Source organism: Neospora caninum, chromosome VIII, assembly GCF_000208865.1.
Source record: "Neospora caninum Liverpool complete genome, chromosome VIII".
In the NCBI taxonomy this organism is placed as follows: Eukaryota; Apicomplexa; class Conoidasida; order Eucoccidiorida; family Sarcocystidae; genus Neospora; species Neospora caninum.
The window spans coordinates 2,229,829-2,246,557 of NC_018395.1; the positions used below are offsets into that span (position 1 = coordinate 2,229,829).

General features: G+C 51.9%; 1 protein-coding gene across 1 annotated transcript; it reads left to right on the forward strand.

Annotated features, from left to right (window-relative positions):
- Nucleotides 1-2,107: 2,107 nt before the first annotated feature.
- On the forward strand, nucleotides 2,108-16,585 carry NCLIV_032870 (conserved hypothetical protein; the record flags this gene model as incomplete). Its single annotated transcript, XM_003883483.1, has 20 exons — nucleotides 2,108-3,125; nucleotides 3,746-4,035; nucleotides 4,399-4,563; nucleotides 5,060-5,191; nucleotides 5,794-5,867; nucleotides 6,347-6,650; nucleotides 6,813-7,072; nucleotides 7,717-7,812; nucleotides 8,346-8,700; nucleotides 9,484-9,609; nucleotides 9,969-10,158; nucleotides 10,868-10,941; nucleotides 11,536-11,660; nucleotides 12,272-12,410; nucleotides 12,607-12,746; nucleotides 13,209-13,283; nucleotides 14,328-14,622; nucleotides 15,094-15,190; nucleotides 15,761-15,848; nucleotides 16,537-16,585. The coding sequence occupies 20 exons, from the start codon at nucleotides 2,108-2,110 to the stop codon at nucleotides 16,583-16,585; spliced, it is 4,092 nt and encodes a 1,363-aa protein (XP_003883532.1).
- Between the last annotated feature and the right edge of the window lie 144 nt (nucleotides 16,586-16,729).

A 16,729-nucleotide genomic window follows, 5' to 3' on the forward strand; every position in this document is an offset into this window, starting at 1 on the left:
TGCTCGTGGAGAGAAAATGGTCATTTCGCTCGATCAAAGGCCTCTCTTCTTTTGATTAAATGAACTGTTAAAGCGAAGGAGTTAGGTAAACGTATGGAACTGGAATTGAGAAGGTGCATGTTCGTCGTGAATAGAAAACGACTGGAAACTCGCGTTCATCACCTCTGTGCACTGCGGTGAGCAGGCCCTTTCCTCAAAAAATATCCAAAACTGTACTCGTCACGTTTGACGGAAGCCGTGTGTACGGCATCTTTTGATTGCCGTCCACCAGACAACTCCTTGGTTCACCCATTATTGTACAAAAGGCGGACTTCCCTCTCTGTGCACGAAATCCGTTGCTTCACAGACACGCATGCTCCCTGCTTTTCCCGTGCGAGGCATCTTCCTGGACGGGCTGACCAGTCCTTTCTCAAACGTGCGTGGAAGTCCCTCGAAAAGCGGTTCCGTAGCTGAGACAAATATAACCGTGTCGTCTCGCAGCTTCTCGCCTGGTTGTGTGTCTGTGGAACGAAAGATTTCTTCTCGACAGAACGGCAGAAAAGCTATAGAGGCCGATCATACACATGCAGCCACGATATCGGGGTTTTGCGCGAGAACACCCGGGAGCCAGTAGAATCTTTGAACAGAAACTGGCGGAAATGCACATCAATACGAGATGCTCCTGGAACCAGAACGTCCCCGTAGCGGTGCGACAGGACTTGGAGGGATACGCAGTTTCCTCCTTCACCTTCCGCAGCAGCAGAAACGGCCGTTTGTCGAGTAGCGGCAATACCTCCCTTCATTCCTCATCAGCGTCTGCGCGAATGGCCAGGTTTTTCTGGCCGTAACAGTTGAATCACTGTCTACCGAGAAAGAAATTGGAGACGGTCATACGCATCTCCTGGCCTAGATGATTGAAGCCTGTGCCCAAGAGACCCGTCAACTCAGGACACGCTTACCGGTGTTACTTGACGTTTATCCTCATCCAGATGTGGAAGCAGTAAATGTTTTCAGAAATGCCTTCCCTTCCGAGAAAGAGAGAGAACGGATGAATTCGGAACTGGTGGCGAATCTGTCTATTTTCGGGAACCCAAAGAGTCCGCATTTCCCTCCTGCAAATGGTCAGTAGAAATAGGCTGGCCCTCCTCTGCGCGGATGTGGTTCCGCCTGGAATGAAAATCGACATTTCGTTAACTTTGAATTTCGTTTTCTTTCTTTCACGAACCTGCATCTCTTGTGTAAGGCCAAAAGCATGTACAGTTCCTGCTTCGCGTAAGTTGCTTTGGTGGTTCCGCATAGGGCATCATGGCCGGCCCACCTTTATGGTTGTGGAGTGAAACCAGTTTTCCGTCAATCGCTTGTCCGGTCCCGCATGAAAACATCCCTGGCGTCACCTAAGACGACGCAAGAAGCGGAGAAAACATTTCATAAGAGCATTTGCTTGTTTACGTTGCCTGTACCGAGAGACAAGTAGCCTCGTCCAGGGTTGACGCATCTCTTGAGAGTACCCTTCACGGGGGAGAGCGTAGTTAGGTGATGCTTGGCACTCGGTCGTGAACCCAATTTAGTTCCCTCGGGGTTTGGCTCTTTTCTTTTTGCTGGAGGAAAAGAAGGAATAAGGAAGCGAAGTGCGCACCAGGCAAGCGGTGGTGTGTCTTTGCCGGGACAAAGACACTGAGAAAGCGACGTTCCCTACTTTTTGTGCTAGATACCTTCAGACATTAGTAGAGCTGTTCGGTTTCATCTCCGAGTGCTCTCGGGTACGCAACGACTAGTCCTTAAGTCTTTGTCCCCTCTGAGAACAGCCTTCAGGGCGTTGGCGTTTTTGCCAAAGGTGAAAAGGAACTCGAAACGCACGAGCAGAGAGGCGGCATTTCTACCGGAATAACGCAATGGAAAGCAAAGTGTAGACCCCCCTGGTTTTTGCATCTGCGTCAAGAAGCGGACAGCTGAGTGCATATAATACGCGACTCCCGCGAAGAGCGGATTACGAGAGTCGCACCGGTGTGAGTGTCCGACTTCCGTGGGTTTGCCACGAAGAGCAGAACGGCGAAATGAAGTAAAAAACGTGAGATAACGCGCTGCCAACAGCCTGAGGGAGCTCGAGAGTGAACCGCTGACGAAGACAATGGTGGCTTCAAAAAGCAAACCGGTATCTGGCGGAATGTTCGCGGTTTCCTCGCCGCTGGCGGGGAGTCGACGAACCGTCCACGGCGGCCTGAACCCCTTGAGTGTCCCCGGAGGCGTGTTAGGTCAGAAGTCGATGCGTATGGGTTCCATTCACCTCGGATCGACGCACAACTCAACGACCGCTCTGAAGACAACGCACCAGGAGAAAACCTACGCCATGTATCACACATATGCCGATGCAGTCACGGAAAACGGCGGGCGACTGGAAACCGCTCACTGGGTCTCCTTCATTCTTCTGCTCGTCGCCATCCTTATCACGACGTCTTCCAGTTTTTACTTCATTGCGAGGAAAAACCTGGTGATGGATACTCTCGGCCAGCTGGACCAAGAAGCCGCTGCAGTCCGAAACATCACCATGAAGCTGGACGTCGCTGAGGCGACAGCCCAGTGGTCCTTTTCTGTCGACACGCGGCCTTTCGCCGAAGCAGCCGTCATCACACCCGAACTCGTATTCGCCGTGCAAACTCGCTTTGTCCGCGGAGCAAACACGATTCTCTCAGCGCTGGAAATCCTCCGCAGCGCCGACCTCGCGGCCTCGACCTCGTCAAAATGCGTCAGCCCGGACCAAACGTCTCAGGGGGGCAAACAGCCGTGCCCGCTGAAAACGCTCCTTTCTCAGCTCCGCAGGATCGACACAAAATTCTACAACACAATGATGGCGATGGTCCTAGAAGACAGACTCCATCTCACGGAAGTCCTGAACGCCGTCATTGTCAATCGCCTCCCTGGCACATGGCCAGAAGTCACGGGTCCGATGTCGTTCCTCTTCTTCACTGCACGTGAACACGCAAAAGTAAAAGCCGCTGTCCAAAGCTACCTCACTAAACTGAACAACTTGACGGCAGACGTGGCGAACGAATGGAAGTGGGAGATCCCAATCTGGTGCGCTGGCGCAACTGCGGTCGTCCTGTCGAGCGCTCTCGTCGGATTCCTCATCGCCATCATCGTCTTCGCCCGTAAGGAAAAACGAAAGCTGCCGTGGACTGCACGGGAAGTGGGAAGCATAGCCGCACAAACCATTTGGAAACGCGTGAAGTGGGTACTACAAGAGACTCCTCGTCCATATACAAGGCGAGCGCTACTCTTACACGTATATCGAGATACCTACGCACATGCGTGGTTATACGCAGACCTACGCTCATGGAGGGTTCACTGGTCACGCCTTATATACATACCTACATACATACATACATACATACATACATACATACATACACGTGAATATACACGGGACATATATATATATATATATATATATATGTGGAAAGCAAGGAACGGCTATATGCCAACATGAATGGAATCGGTTGCTGCGATGCGAATGGCCATATCGACGGTGGGGTCAAGTGCAAGGATCTCCTTTGATGCCTCAGTGCGACGGCCTTTCGTGGCGTCGTCCGTTTCCGGCTTACTGCCGCAAGCAGTGCAGGACGCTGCAAAGTGTTATTTCCAGCTCTCGTGCTCACGCTTGGCCGTGTTCAGCCGTCACAGAGTTGGCCGTGTACAGCCGAAGACGGTGTTTGCGATGCACCTCTGTTGGCCTTCCTCTGGCCGGATTTTTGCGCTTGCCTCTGCGAAGGGAGATTACAGAAGGCCTTCGAGAGCTGCCAAAAGGCGTTCTTCGAGTCTGTCGAAGAACTGCGGTCGAAAATCGACGAGATGGCCGACTTCATGCATGCGCTGTTCGAGTACCGCGTAACTGCCGCTCTGCACGTCTTGAACGGCGTGGCTGCTCTCTTGGGCGCCTCTTCTGCCTTGACGCCTTACCACCAAAAAGTCCTGAAAGTGATGGAAAAGTGTGTTGTCGATACAGAGGCTGCGACAGTCAACGCCATCAGTTGTTTGTCCTCGGAAATCGAAGTCCCCCAGGTACAACGAATCCCGGAAGACGCGTACATGCATACCTACCTACATATACACCTCTATGCATCAGTCGATCAGGAAACAAAAACGTGCATCCACATATGCAGATATAATCTCTATCTATTGCTCCGTCTCTCACATGCATATACATATATATATATATATATAAGTCTGCATGTCTCCCCAAGGTGAAAAAGTGAACGCCGTGCTGCGTGTCGCAGATGCATGCAGGGACTGCTACAGGGAGACTTGCAGATGGCTTCTGAGAGTGGCGCTCGATTTGTTTTCCAATGCTCTTCCCTCTCACGGAGGCCTTGTCTCCGCTTCTCAGGACTTACGTGCGTTTCCTTTCGCTGTGTGCCGTCACAGCTTGGCACTGAAGAAACCAATATCCGAGCAGTTGTCGAAGACTGCTTAGAGATCTTCTCTTCAAAAACTGAGGCTCGGGGTGTTCCAGTCACATGCACATTTGGGGCTGGGTGTCCCTCGGTCGCTATGGCTGACTCGCATAAGCTCCGGACGATTTTGACCAAGGTGCGAGCATGAGAGGAAACGGAAATCGGTGTCTTTCTCGATCGCATCTGAGTCGGGGGCGTTCAAAACTCCCGAAACTGGTTAGCTGCTGCGCGGGCCTCGCTTCTGTCGCAACGACACATAACTCATCGTGGGCATAAAACGCGTAGTGGCTATATATGAATCTCACTATTAGTATCTCTATACATGCTATGATAGCTTCTACCATAGAGAAGGATTTATGTGCACGTACATACAGTGGATATAGGCAGATGTGTTCCTATCAGTCCCCTTGGCTAGATACGGTACTCCGTATTGAGTAATTCCTAAAACCGCAAACGCAACAGAAACCCGGTCGCGGAGAGAGCCAGCCGTTAAGTTACAGACGTGCCTATCCACAAATGTACGTTCGCCCTGAACACTGTAGCGGTTTTGGTACAGCTGAGTGGACAGCGACTGCCATCGAGTTCGCGAGTTATTTCGCGGCAATGCGGCTTTTCTTTCCTTCGGTTTGCAGGTTCTCTCCTTTGTTGTTGACCATACTCTTGAGAAGGGCCGAGGCGTCGACGTCTTCGTCAACGCGAACGCATCTGCATCCCGCCCGGGAGATTCTCTGGAAGAATTTCGTGGTTTTGACATTCACTTTGAAGTCAGTACTTTGCCGCATATTGTCAACACATGTCCAGGGTTTCGACTTTCGCAGTGCCTCCCTCTTCCGTCTGCTCATCCGTGCGTCTAGCCGTCGGCTCCACACCCCGATGTATATATCCATCTGCTTGCATGTATATCTATATCTGCATCTATATATATGCGTATACGTATATATATATATATATATATATATGTGTTTATATACGTTTGTGCGTTTTGGCCCGTCTCTTCATGGGAGCGTCTCTGGTCCCGCCTATACCTTCCCTCAAATCTGTGTATATGTCTCGGTCGGTGTATCTCTACATTCATGTGGATATACCTCTGCTTGTGGGCTCCGTTATCTCCTGGCCAGCTTACTTGTCGACTTCCGTGTGTCTCTCTCCACAGGTGCATGTGTAGGTACCTTGGAATAGAGACAGAGGGTTGTAAAAGTCGTAGATCGCTTGAGTTGAGAGCGGCAAAAGGCGTCGCGTGGCGGTCCGGAGAAAGGCTAGAAACTCCTGTCGCAGCGAAACGATGAACTCGCGGCCTTTCCAACGCAGTCGCTTTCTTTAGCACAAACGCTCCCTCTTCGCTCATCCCTGCATCGTTTTTCCGCAGGTTAAAGGCCATGGGGTGTACATGGACAACCGCGAAGCGCAGGATCTCGGCCATCCCAAGAGTCTCCTCAAGAGGTACGTCCCCCCTCGAGTGCGTTCGTCTAGCCGCAGTTTTTCCAGGTCGCTCTTTCGCCAATGCGGAAGAGAGGAGAGGAGATCTCCAGACAACTGCATCTGCTTCGGAGTTTTGCAAACAGACACCGCGTAGAAGAGGGCCCTTCCCCAAATCTCGCTGGTCACAAATCCTTGGTTTGCAGCAAGTATCTGCAGTGGAGCAAACACACACAGCCCCTGAGGCCACCTCGCCTTGTCTCTTCCTTCGCGGCAAAACCTCTGCTGGCAAGGCCTCGAACGGAACCTCCGTCGGCGCGGCTGTCGCCGATACTCGCTCCAGGTCTGGTCCCACGCCCTGCGCCTGCGTGCCGGAATACTGCCGTGTTTTTGCCTGAGTTCGGCTTTCCCTAGTCAAAGACCCGTTTTCTGCCTTTTTCGCCGGAAAGACGCATGCGCCCTCGTGCTGCTCGGCGCGCCTTTCCTTTGTTGACGCTTTCCAGGTCTGGGCACGGCCTGCGCATGCTGTGCACGGCGAAGCTCCTGCAAACCATGGGCGGCACCATGCAGATTCTTTCGTCGCCGTCTCGAGGGACATTTGTATCTTTCCAAATTCGGACGCGCGCACGCTTTCGCCTCCTCGACTTCCACCGAGGCTTCCGATCGTTCTCTCGCCAGCGGCAACGCATTCTCTGGCTAGGGTTGACCCCGGAGACGTCCCGTGCGCTTCAGTTCCTCTGCAACGACGTCGGGCTCCAGTTCACCACCTGCTACTGTTTGCGGCATCTGCGTGAAGCGCTAGAGACTGTAAGCGGAAGGCAAAAACGGGCGCAAATCATGGCGAAGTTCTCCTCTGAGATGCCCTCGCTCACGGTTGTTCAGCTATATAGGCAGGCTTCCAGGATTTTTGACTTCCCTACGGGACGTGCGGCGTGCTTTAGTGCTCTGCTTTCTCGTCGGTGTCTCCAGGACCCCAGGGCGTTGTCGCTGGCCTTCATCCTTGGGGATTTCGTCAAACTCTCTGCTGACCCTGCCGATCCGTCGTCGCGTCCTCTCAGTTCCACAGAGATCTTCAAAGAGGCTCAGGAGGCGGCGGCGGCGGCTCGCGCAGGAGCTGCTGGCGCGCTTCCTCTCGTCAAAGTTTTCGTTTCTTCTCAAGGCGACAGCCGCGCCCAAGATGGCAAGGAAAACGTGGAACACGAAGACCCGCTCCCCGACGATGTCATCAAGTACGCCCGTACATCTTCGGACGTAAAGAGAACGGCAGAGGCCGAACCCCCTTGGCGCCGTGGGATTCGATGGCCGAGGCTCCAAGCAGGCGGCGGTTTCACGTGTTCGACACCCGTCGCCGCTGTTTTGCTGTCGAGCCACGCCCCGAAGGTTTTTCGCGCAAATAGAGAGGTTCAGCTATCAGTGGTAGAGAGCTCTCTCTGATCTATCTCTGCGCCCGTCTACCAGTCTGTATATATCTGGTATACACATAGATCTATAGCACGAATTTAGGTATGATATGTCCCTCTGGTGTCACCCTCAATACACATATATCTGTATATTTCTATAAATAGTTTTATGCTTGTTTGTATGTATCCATCATTCTTCTCCACAACAAGTGTATGCGGCAGTGAAGTGCATGCATTTCCCCTTAGCACTCCCGCGTCTGTATTGCCGCCTGGCCTCGTTCCGTCGCACATAGCGAGCGTTCGTCTCAAGTCCCCGCTACGGGGTTCAGCGCCTTCGAGTCTGTTGGCAAGGAGAGCGTCGTCCTGCTGTCGAGGTTCTCGGGCTTCTTCCGCTGGAATGTCCTCTTTAATGCGTCTGGGATCCATTAGGTTTGTGAGCCACCCCCTGCGTCTCTCGGTGCCATGCTCCTCAGACTCGTCGTTCCTGTCAGAACAGACGCGCTCGTTCAAATCCTTGCGCGCGCGCTGGACAACGTCGAGGGAGGCAGGTCTTCTGAAGCGTCTGACGAGTAAGCAACGCACATTGACAGCTGCGCGAAGAACAACGGTACGGCTTTCGCCAACTCGGCGATAGAGTCGCACGCAGAAATGCCTGATAACGTAGCTGTTGCAAAAACGTGGAGCGTCCAGGGAACGAGTGCCTCACCGCATGCGCTTGTCAAACCCTGAGGATGCGCGAGACTTTTTTCGGAGGACACGCAAAAGCAGGCTGCGTTTGGGTAGGACACCGCAACCGCATGCAAACACAGGTTCTTTGCAAAAACAGACGGCCTCTCTGTTCGGAGGTCGTCTCTCTGAAGCGTTCTCCACATCAAAAGCGCGCTTCCTCATGTGCTATAGCACTGTCCTACATTCTAGTCGTTCTGCTGTATCTCCGGGAATACGCATCCCACCTATGCTCGTCGCCTTCTCGCGATAGTAGCCCTTCATATACATATGCATATATATATATATATATATATATATTTATACATACATATAGTCCACTGTACGTGCGTCACTGTGTATGTGAGGAGACTGTGTGAGTTGCTTGCTGTCTCAGAGAAGACAGTGAGAGTGAAGACGATGGAGTTCATCCGATCCCTGGCGAGCCCATCTCACCCTCGCCTCAGTCTGACCGCGGCAAAGAGGCTGCTGGAACCGTCCGGAAGTCTCTGTTTATTCCCTCTCACGGCAAGATCGAGCTTCTGCAACAAAATTATGGCAAGCGCGGAGAGGGTGCTCACGCGGAGAAAAAAAAGAGAAGTACCGTCCGCATTTCGATGGCCCCTCGGCGCACGATGCGGCTCTCCGCCTCGCCACGGTCTCAGCGCGAGTCGTCGATGGCGAGCGAGGGCAGTCGACATAGAAATCTGATTTACTCTGTCTTTAAAGGCAGAGACGTTGCGCCGAGGAAGGTCAGCAAGGACACAAACGATAAAGCCAGCTCCAGTGACGATTCAAACAATAGAGGCAAGTCGACTGTTTTTGCATCGTCACCGCGATGGGATGAGACAAGACGGCTGAAACCCCTGAGGAGGAAGATCAAGAGAAACGTTCACTGTTCGTATCGCTTTGTAGGGTTAGGGGAGACGGGAAGGAAGGAGGCAACAGAATTCATATGCCTTGACAGATTTTAAAACGCAACACAGAGGCGGGGTGTCGTGCATGGATTCGTAAACGCTCTCTCAGAAATCCACGGTAGGCAATGTTCTCAATAGACGCTGGGGTTCCAAAGCTTGTGGAAAAGAGACGCCTGCGGGAAACACAGTGACGTGTATCGGTGACTTTCTGGCCGTCGACGCACGAGAGAAAGGGGAACGCGGATGACAGACGAAACAAAAGTCGGTCTTGCCTGTGCCTACACGGCTGCTTCCAGCTTTCCTGACATAAAGTGCACCGGAATACAAGGTTTACGAACGTGCGCCGAAATGGTGCAAAGGTGTAGACACCTACGTCTATATGTAGAGAGGCAGACAAGTATCATGTGTGAATGCCTATAGCAAATGGATCGTGGACCGAGACTCGCAGTCACGCCTTCCTCCTCCTAGGGCTCTCACGTTGTCGCCTCGCTGTGCATGCTCGTATGTGAATATCTGTTTTCTTGGGCCTTTGTGAACCCCCGCTCCGTTTTCTCACCTGCAGATGAAAGCGACGACGAACCCGTCGAGGTGTTTCCCCTGCACAACGCAACATTGCAGTCTCTCTTTCCCGGGGGAAGTTCGATCCCTGAGCCTCTGCTGTTTGACGTGAACTCCGTCGTCCAAGCAGTGAACCAAATCGGCCTTTCGCGCCCCGCTGGGCAACTCGCTGCAGCCATCGCTGAGGTGTGCAGGTCTTCTCACAAAAGCGTGCGGACATAGGAACATTTGGATACCTCAGTGCGTCCGTTTGGCCGCACAATCATGTTCAAGATGCGATGGGAACGAACAAGATACTTTTGCATCTATTTGTAGAATCATGCAGAGGGAGGCGTCGAGTCCACGTGTGTATCACCCCTGGAATCCCCCCAGTGAGCCCAACCCGTTGAGGCACGGTTTTCCGTCGTAAAGATGCTTAAACGTGTGTAACGCGCAGCGCATCCGCCTGGTATTGTATCGACACATGAAGTTCGTTGCTTCCTCGACGTTCCTCCTAAAAGGTTCTTCTCTTTCTTCTGTTTGGCCTCCCGCTGTTTCATCCGCAGGCGCCGTTCCAGAAGGACTTGGACGCCTCGGCGAAGTTTGTCGATGTCTTTGATAGCTCTCTGGCGCTGCTGCGCTACTACCAGTCCCTTGCCCCCCACAAAGCGTCTTCGCAGAGAAGACGCGAAACGGGGCTGTTGAACGATCCCGATCCCCACGGGGTGGATCGGACGTGGCGACCGCAGGCGAAGCGTGAGTGACGCGCGAAGCCTTTCCAGCGAAGTGTCTGTCCGTTTTCCGTTTGTCGACTCCCTGAATCGGCAAAACGCTCGACACACACCCAGCATGAGCAGCAGAAGCGAACGAAAAGGCAGCGAGTTCAAACACGGAAATGCAAAAGACGAGAAAAAGGGGGGTTTTGGTCCGCAAAGGCACTGAGACTCCGCGACACAGGATGCTCCCCTCGAGAGTCAGGCAGCGCGCACACCGTCGAACATCTTGGAGAAAACCAGTGGGTATAAATGATGAGAATTGAAAGTACAAAGGAAAGTGTCTGCAGGTAATTGAAAGTACAAAGGAAAGTGTCTGCAGGTAATTGCTGCACATATGCTCAACCGCCGATAGACCGACGATCGATGCACCGACACCTACGACGACATTCCCAAGAACACACTTTTGAGGAAGGAGCAGTCGAAACAGCAATCGATTTTTTCGGCCGAGAACGTGCGTGCCGAAGCGAACGACTGCAGAGAACGTCGAGGAAAAGGGTTCTCCACAATCGGTCTCTGCGACCAGCCTTTGCTGGAGATATATATCGCTTCTGATGAGGCGGGGCCGGAAACGACGAATCTTCGGTGTGACCACAGTGGGCTATGGACTCAGCGCATGTCCGATTTACAGCTTGCCACCATGTTTGCACATTCGGCTTCTGCTGTGCGGTGTACATGCACTTGAAACAAAGGCAAAGACCCTCTAGCCACGATGCGGTCGTTATCTTCTCTTCACGCCAAGGTCCCAACAGAGCCCGAAGTCCAGGTGAGATGCGGCGCCGGACGCCCTGGCCTCAAACGTGTGGCATCCATGACCGTATACACGACAAACCAGATTTTCATGTCGAACCCGAAATCGCCTAGTTGTCACCCTCTTTTCGGCATGCCACTCCATAAATACACATGCAGAAAACCTATACTATCTATGCATCGATATATAAACATACAGATGGATACGTACGTGCGCGCGTGCACGCGTCCACCCATAGAAATGCACACTCAACAACTGAGGACGCAACTACAGCCATGCATACGTCGGTGCAAACTTATCTTTTTATGTATATCTATGTACATAGGTGTATGTATGTGTATGTATGTGTGCGTATGTGTGCGTATGCGTGTGTATGTACGGATGTATGTATGTATGTATGTATGTATGTATGTAAAGGATCCATACATTTGTGCGTCGATCGGGGATGGAGAGGTCCCCGGGAATTTTAAGCACACCCCTCCTCCCCGGCCTGTCGTCTGCAGGCAAAATTCCACGGCAACAGCAAAAGGACATTCACGCCTGAGCCCATCTTTAGGAAAAGATTGGATTTCCGCCTGTGCGTGTGTGTGTGTGTGTGTCGAAAAACAGGCCTTCTTCAATCTCGCGTCTTGCGCCCTGACTCTCGAGGAGGAGCCAGTGAACATTCACCAGGTGCTTAGCTGGGACTTCCACGTTTTGAACCTCACGCCCTCTATGGCCACGCGTGTCGCCAGGTGAGGAAAAGCTGCGTTTCTCTTTCATCCTAGGGATCGACGCACTTTTCAAGTCCTCGCGAAACTCCAAACTGATCTGCTCAACCCAGAGAATTGCCTCCACTTTGTGGCTAGCTGACCTCCTGAGAAGTCAGCATGCTCGTATCCCAGACATTTTTCTTCGCCTCGCGCGTCGCTTCACTCTCTCTTCCCCTGTCGCCCGACGCTGATCGCCATGAACTCAGCGCCGCTGCAGGCGTAAAAAATATGTGTGTAGCTCCGTGCCTGTGCGACAGAGGAATGCATGCATAGCCGCTCACCCTAAATCGGCATCTCTGTTGCTTATCGACCGTCTCGAAACTTCCTCAGGCACGTGATCCATCTCTTCTCTTTAGAAACATCCCAAACCACACATATATACAGATGACCCGTGTACGTGTCTCATCCTAGCTCTCATATATAGGTGTATATGATGATACGAATTCCTTAGAGAGTGTTGAGCAGCGTACGGTTTTCGCGAATTCTCTCGCGTGGGTTGTTGGAAAAAGGACGCCTGTGACGTAGGTTGACTGCCTCTTCCCCCTGTTCAATTTGTTTCCTCCCGTCTTTATCTAAACTGGTGCCTTTGTCAGAGACATTCTCCATCATTTTGCCGTGACGGCTCAGGTGGAAGTTCCTGGCGAGATCCTCATGGGCTTTGCCGTTGCGCTGTACAAAAACTACCAACCGAATCCGTACCACAACTTCTTTCACGCTCTCAATGTCGCCCAAGTAGGTTCCAGGTCTTTTCTCTCCCCACACGCGTTTCCCCTCTTTCTACGGCTGCGCTGCTCGGCGTCCGTGCACAGGCTTGCCCCAGGCGCACGGTCCGAAAGCGCTGGGCGGTACGGAACAGAAACGTCCACACAGGAGCCCTCTGCAGTTTCTCTCGGTGGCTTTGTCCTCTTTTCTCGTGCTTGCTCCTCAGATTTGTTGCCTTCTCATGGCCTTGCCGGATGTAGCTGCTCAGTTCCAACCGATCGACTACTTTGTTCTCTCTGTCGCGGCTCTCGGGCACGATCTCGGGCATCCAGGAACGAACAATCTTTTCGTGAATCGGAATAACTGGTAAGACGCCGACACGCGATTTGTCCCCGTTCGCCGTCGAGACCGCTCGAATGATGGGCACACAGGTGCGAACTGCAGACTCCACTCTCCCCTTTTCAGCTGTTTCTGGGCAGTCTCGCGAGGAAGACTTCACAGAGGCAAGAGAGGCTGAAAACACGAGCGCGTGAGTGTCTGGGAGAAACGGGAACGGCTTCAGTGAAACGCTTCTTCGTGAGCGGCACACCGGAGATGCCTGTGTCCTCCGAAACACCCCTCAGAAGTTCCGGTTCTTTTGCCCCAGAGTAGACGCGCTTCTGTGCTTGCTCCGGAACGCCCTCCGAGAGATCCGCGCCACGTCCCTGGGTTACTGTCCCCCCTTTTTGGAAAAGCCGTGTCAAGTGTGCCGGAGTGTCGTTCCAGCGCGGCACGAGAGAGCTCGATGAGTTTCCGCTTTTCATTCTCTCTACCTCGTTTCCCCCCCAGCATGCCTTCCCGTCTCTACCAGAACCACTCAGTGCTCGAAAATTACCACGCTGCTCTCCTCTTCCAAATCCTTCGGTACGTGACGCTCGCCTCAAAAAAATCCACCCCTGCGCGTGTGAAGACACTCCCTCGCATCGGCCTAGAGACCGTAAACGAGGTACCTGCAGGCAGAAAAAAAGAGATATGGAAAGAGACGCAGAGCGCCCGATCGAGAGATCGAGTTGTGGATTAACAGAAAGGAAGAAGAATAACCAAACAAGAGAGATACAGGCAGATCTTCCAGGCAGGTGTAGATCGAACGGTAGATACAGACGCCCTGCTTGACAGGTAGGCAGACAAACGGATCCGCATGGATGTGCATATAGAAATAGAAAGGTGAAGAAAGAGAACGAGACAAAAACAGACGTCGACAGCTGATTTCGCGGGCTTCCAGGGTGCGCCCATATAATGCCACACACGCTCGGGTTTTTTGGGCAATACCGTTTTCCGAATTCTCGGATCACCTGCGAGCGTCACACTGGGACAGAGACCACCATGTCAGGGGGGCAAACACCACTGGACGCGCTCGCGATCTTCCTTCCCACGACAATCGGGTGTGATTGCCACCAGGAAAACCAGTGTAAACCTGTGTACCGCCGCCAAGTTGCGCGAGAACCTTCTTCCTTATATTGATCCCTGTGACTGGCCGATGCCTAGCCACAGCGGTTATGAATATCTATCGAGAGAGATAAGTCGAGATAGATATCTGCGCAAGCGGGTACCTTGCATGTGTTCAACGAACAGTTTTCCATTCACAGTGTCCTGGTGCACACAAACGGATGGAGGACCGACACAACCAAGCAGGTGTATCAGAGGCTATACTATCACATGGCCATACGGGACAGCACAGTGGAACTCCACGCGTTTTTGCGATTGCAGTTGAAACGACGGAACCACGCCGTTGACTAGGGAACTGCTTGACTTAAATAATAACCCATCCACTGACTACATTTCGAGTCATAAGTTGTTGACGAATCACCTTTCGGGTACTTAAAGCTCGGGGAATATCAACTAATAAACCTTTGCTAATCTCTTTTAGCCTAGCCGTCCTCAAGGTCGTGCGTTTTCCCGGTTTTCTAGGAATCCTCGATTTAATGTCTTCTGCTCCATTCCGCCGCAAACGTTCTCGTCTTGTCGACAGCGCATCATCAGCGCGATCTTGTGGACGGATATGGCCAAGCATTTCGACATGGTGGCGAGACTGAAGGAGAAGATCGAGGGGGAGATGGTGTTAACAGAGGGAATTATTGTCACGCTACAAAAGCCGTACCTGGAGGGGTTGCTCCTGCACGCATCCGACATCTCCAATCCCATGCTTCACTTTGACTTGTCCTATGACTGGGCCGTTCGCGCCTGTGACGAATTCTTTCAGCAGGTAGTGTCATCGCGGAAACCAGGCAGTCAAACGGTGTAAGGGCTCCAGCTTACTTTCCTACCGCTGTTAGCATATGCAGACGCATGAGCACGTACGCCTGCTTATACACACATATACATAGAGATGCACACATCTGCATATATATATGTATATATATATATATATATGTATATATATATATATATATGTATATATATATATATATATGTATATATATATGTAGGGTTTCTGTCTGTTGTTTTACATGCGTGGGTTTAAAAACGGTAGTGTGTCAGTCTATATGACTATGTGTTCACGTTCCTCCATACACGGATTCGTGGGCCAGTGAAGGCCAATGGGGAGAGATTTGCTACCTCTCCAAACACGCCCCGTTAAGTGGAAAGAGGAGCTTCCAACTGAGTACGCTCTCCTGGTTTTTCGGTCTCTCTTTGGCCTGGACAAGACCGCAGGTTTCTCTTTCGCTTCCCTCAGAATAAACTCGAAGAGAAGCTCGGCCAACCGCCCCACATGCCTGCCTTCGTGGAATTCGACATCTTCAATGTTGCCAAATGCCAAGTCAATTTCATCGGTGAACTGACCACGGGGGTTCTCGCGCCATCTAGGCCTGTCCCGCGCGCCGTCTCCTGTTGATAAAAATTCCTGTGCATGCAGTTGCAGTTTGAGATGCACGCGCAACAACGAACGAGAGTTATAAGCATATATATATATATATATATATGTATAAGCAGAGACAGCTGAATGGTTTGACATAAATCAACGCGTGCATAGATACGTAAAGGGACAGTATGCAGTTTCTGAGGAAGATATGAATCGAAGTACAGGTAATCGACGTATGTGAGCGCACACAGATACAAATACGAAATGTAGGTGAAGAGTAGATGGAGCTACCTATATATATATATATATATAATATGCAGAGAAATGGAGATCAAGGTGGGCCGTTTGAGAGATCGGTAGACAGAGCGGTGGATATGGAGAGGCCGATGCCGCGAATTCGTGCTCTCTGGCACTGTGGAACCGCGCCGCTTCTCCATGAAAGTCGAAAGGATCCCGCGTTGGGGGCTCCAGTAATCTCCCGATACGAACACTCTCAGAGCTAGCCTTCAGCAGCCAACCTGTGTTTTTCTCGCCTGAACAGACTTCATTTGCCGACCGCTCTTTGGCAGCCTCGCGCAGATGTTCCCCGCCCAGCTGGGGGATCGCGCTGCGGAGCTCCGGAAAAACAGGTTCGTCGTCTGTCTGTGCGCATGCACAGGTGCCAGGCTAGACTGCCGCGCAGGCTTCAAAATGTTCAGATGCTTGGCAACCTCCTCGTGACAACCTTCCAACACAAACAGTCCTAACGCCAGCGGTTATGAAGGCTTTAAATCGTCTCTTCTGGTTCACACGGTCTTTCTACCGGCACATGTATATGCTATATATATATATATATATACATATATATTGGTATCCATGCATATGCGAATGCGTGGGATCCACTTGCCTCTGGAGAAGATTTAGATAAATCTATGCATATGACGGATATATTTGTATGTTCAGACTACGTTGACGTGTGTATTGCCATAGAGGTGAAATCGTAAAAGCTTCTACATGGGAAGCATTTGACGTGTGCATCGCGTGGGGTCAGCTGATCAGATTTGGGGAACTGTGACGCACTCGCTGTCTTTCCCTCTCGCCGCTGTTCCGTTCCTCTGGGTGATGAGCGAAACCCACTTTACCCTTTTCCCAGAGGAGAGAACGCGCTGCGTTGGCAACCACTCCACCTGTCTTCTCACTGGAGATTCAAACGCCGCGTTCCTTTAGCGTTTTCTTTTCTAGCCGAAATGCGCAGCACACTTACACTTGTCTGTCTGGTCTCCCGGCTTCCTCCTCACGGTGTCTTGGGTTGCCGAGCTTCGTTGTATCTCTCCCCAGAAACAAATGGAAAGCCATCATCGACGAGCGCACGCAGAAGTTGCCGTAGGCGCCGCCTCTTTCCGGCCTCTCTCAGACTTTATATCCTTTTCGCCCTGAGCCCGTTGCCACTGCTGTTTGATTGCATTCATCTGCGCGACTGTCTGGGCTAAGAGGTTGTCAATACATGCTTTCAGTGCTGCTGAAACACTCC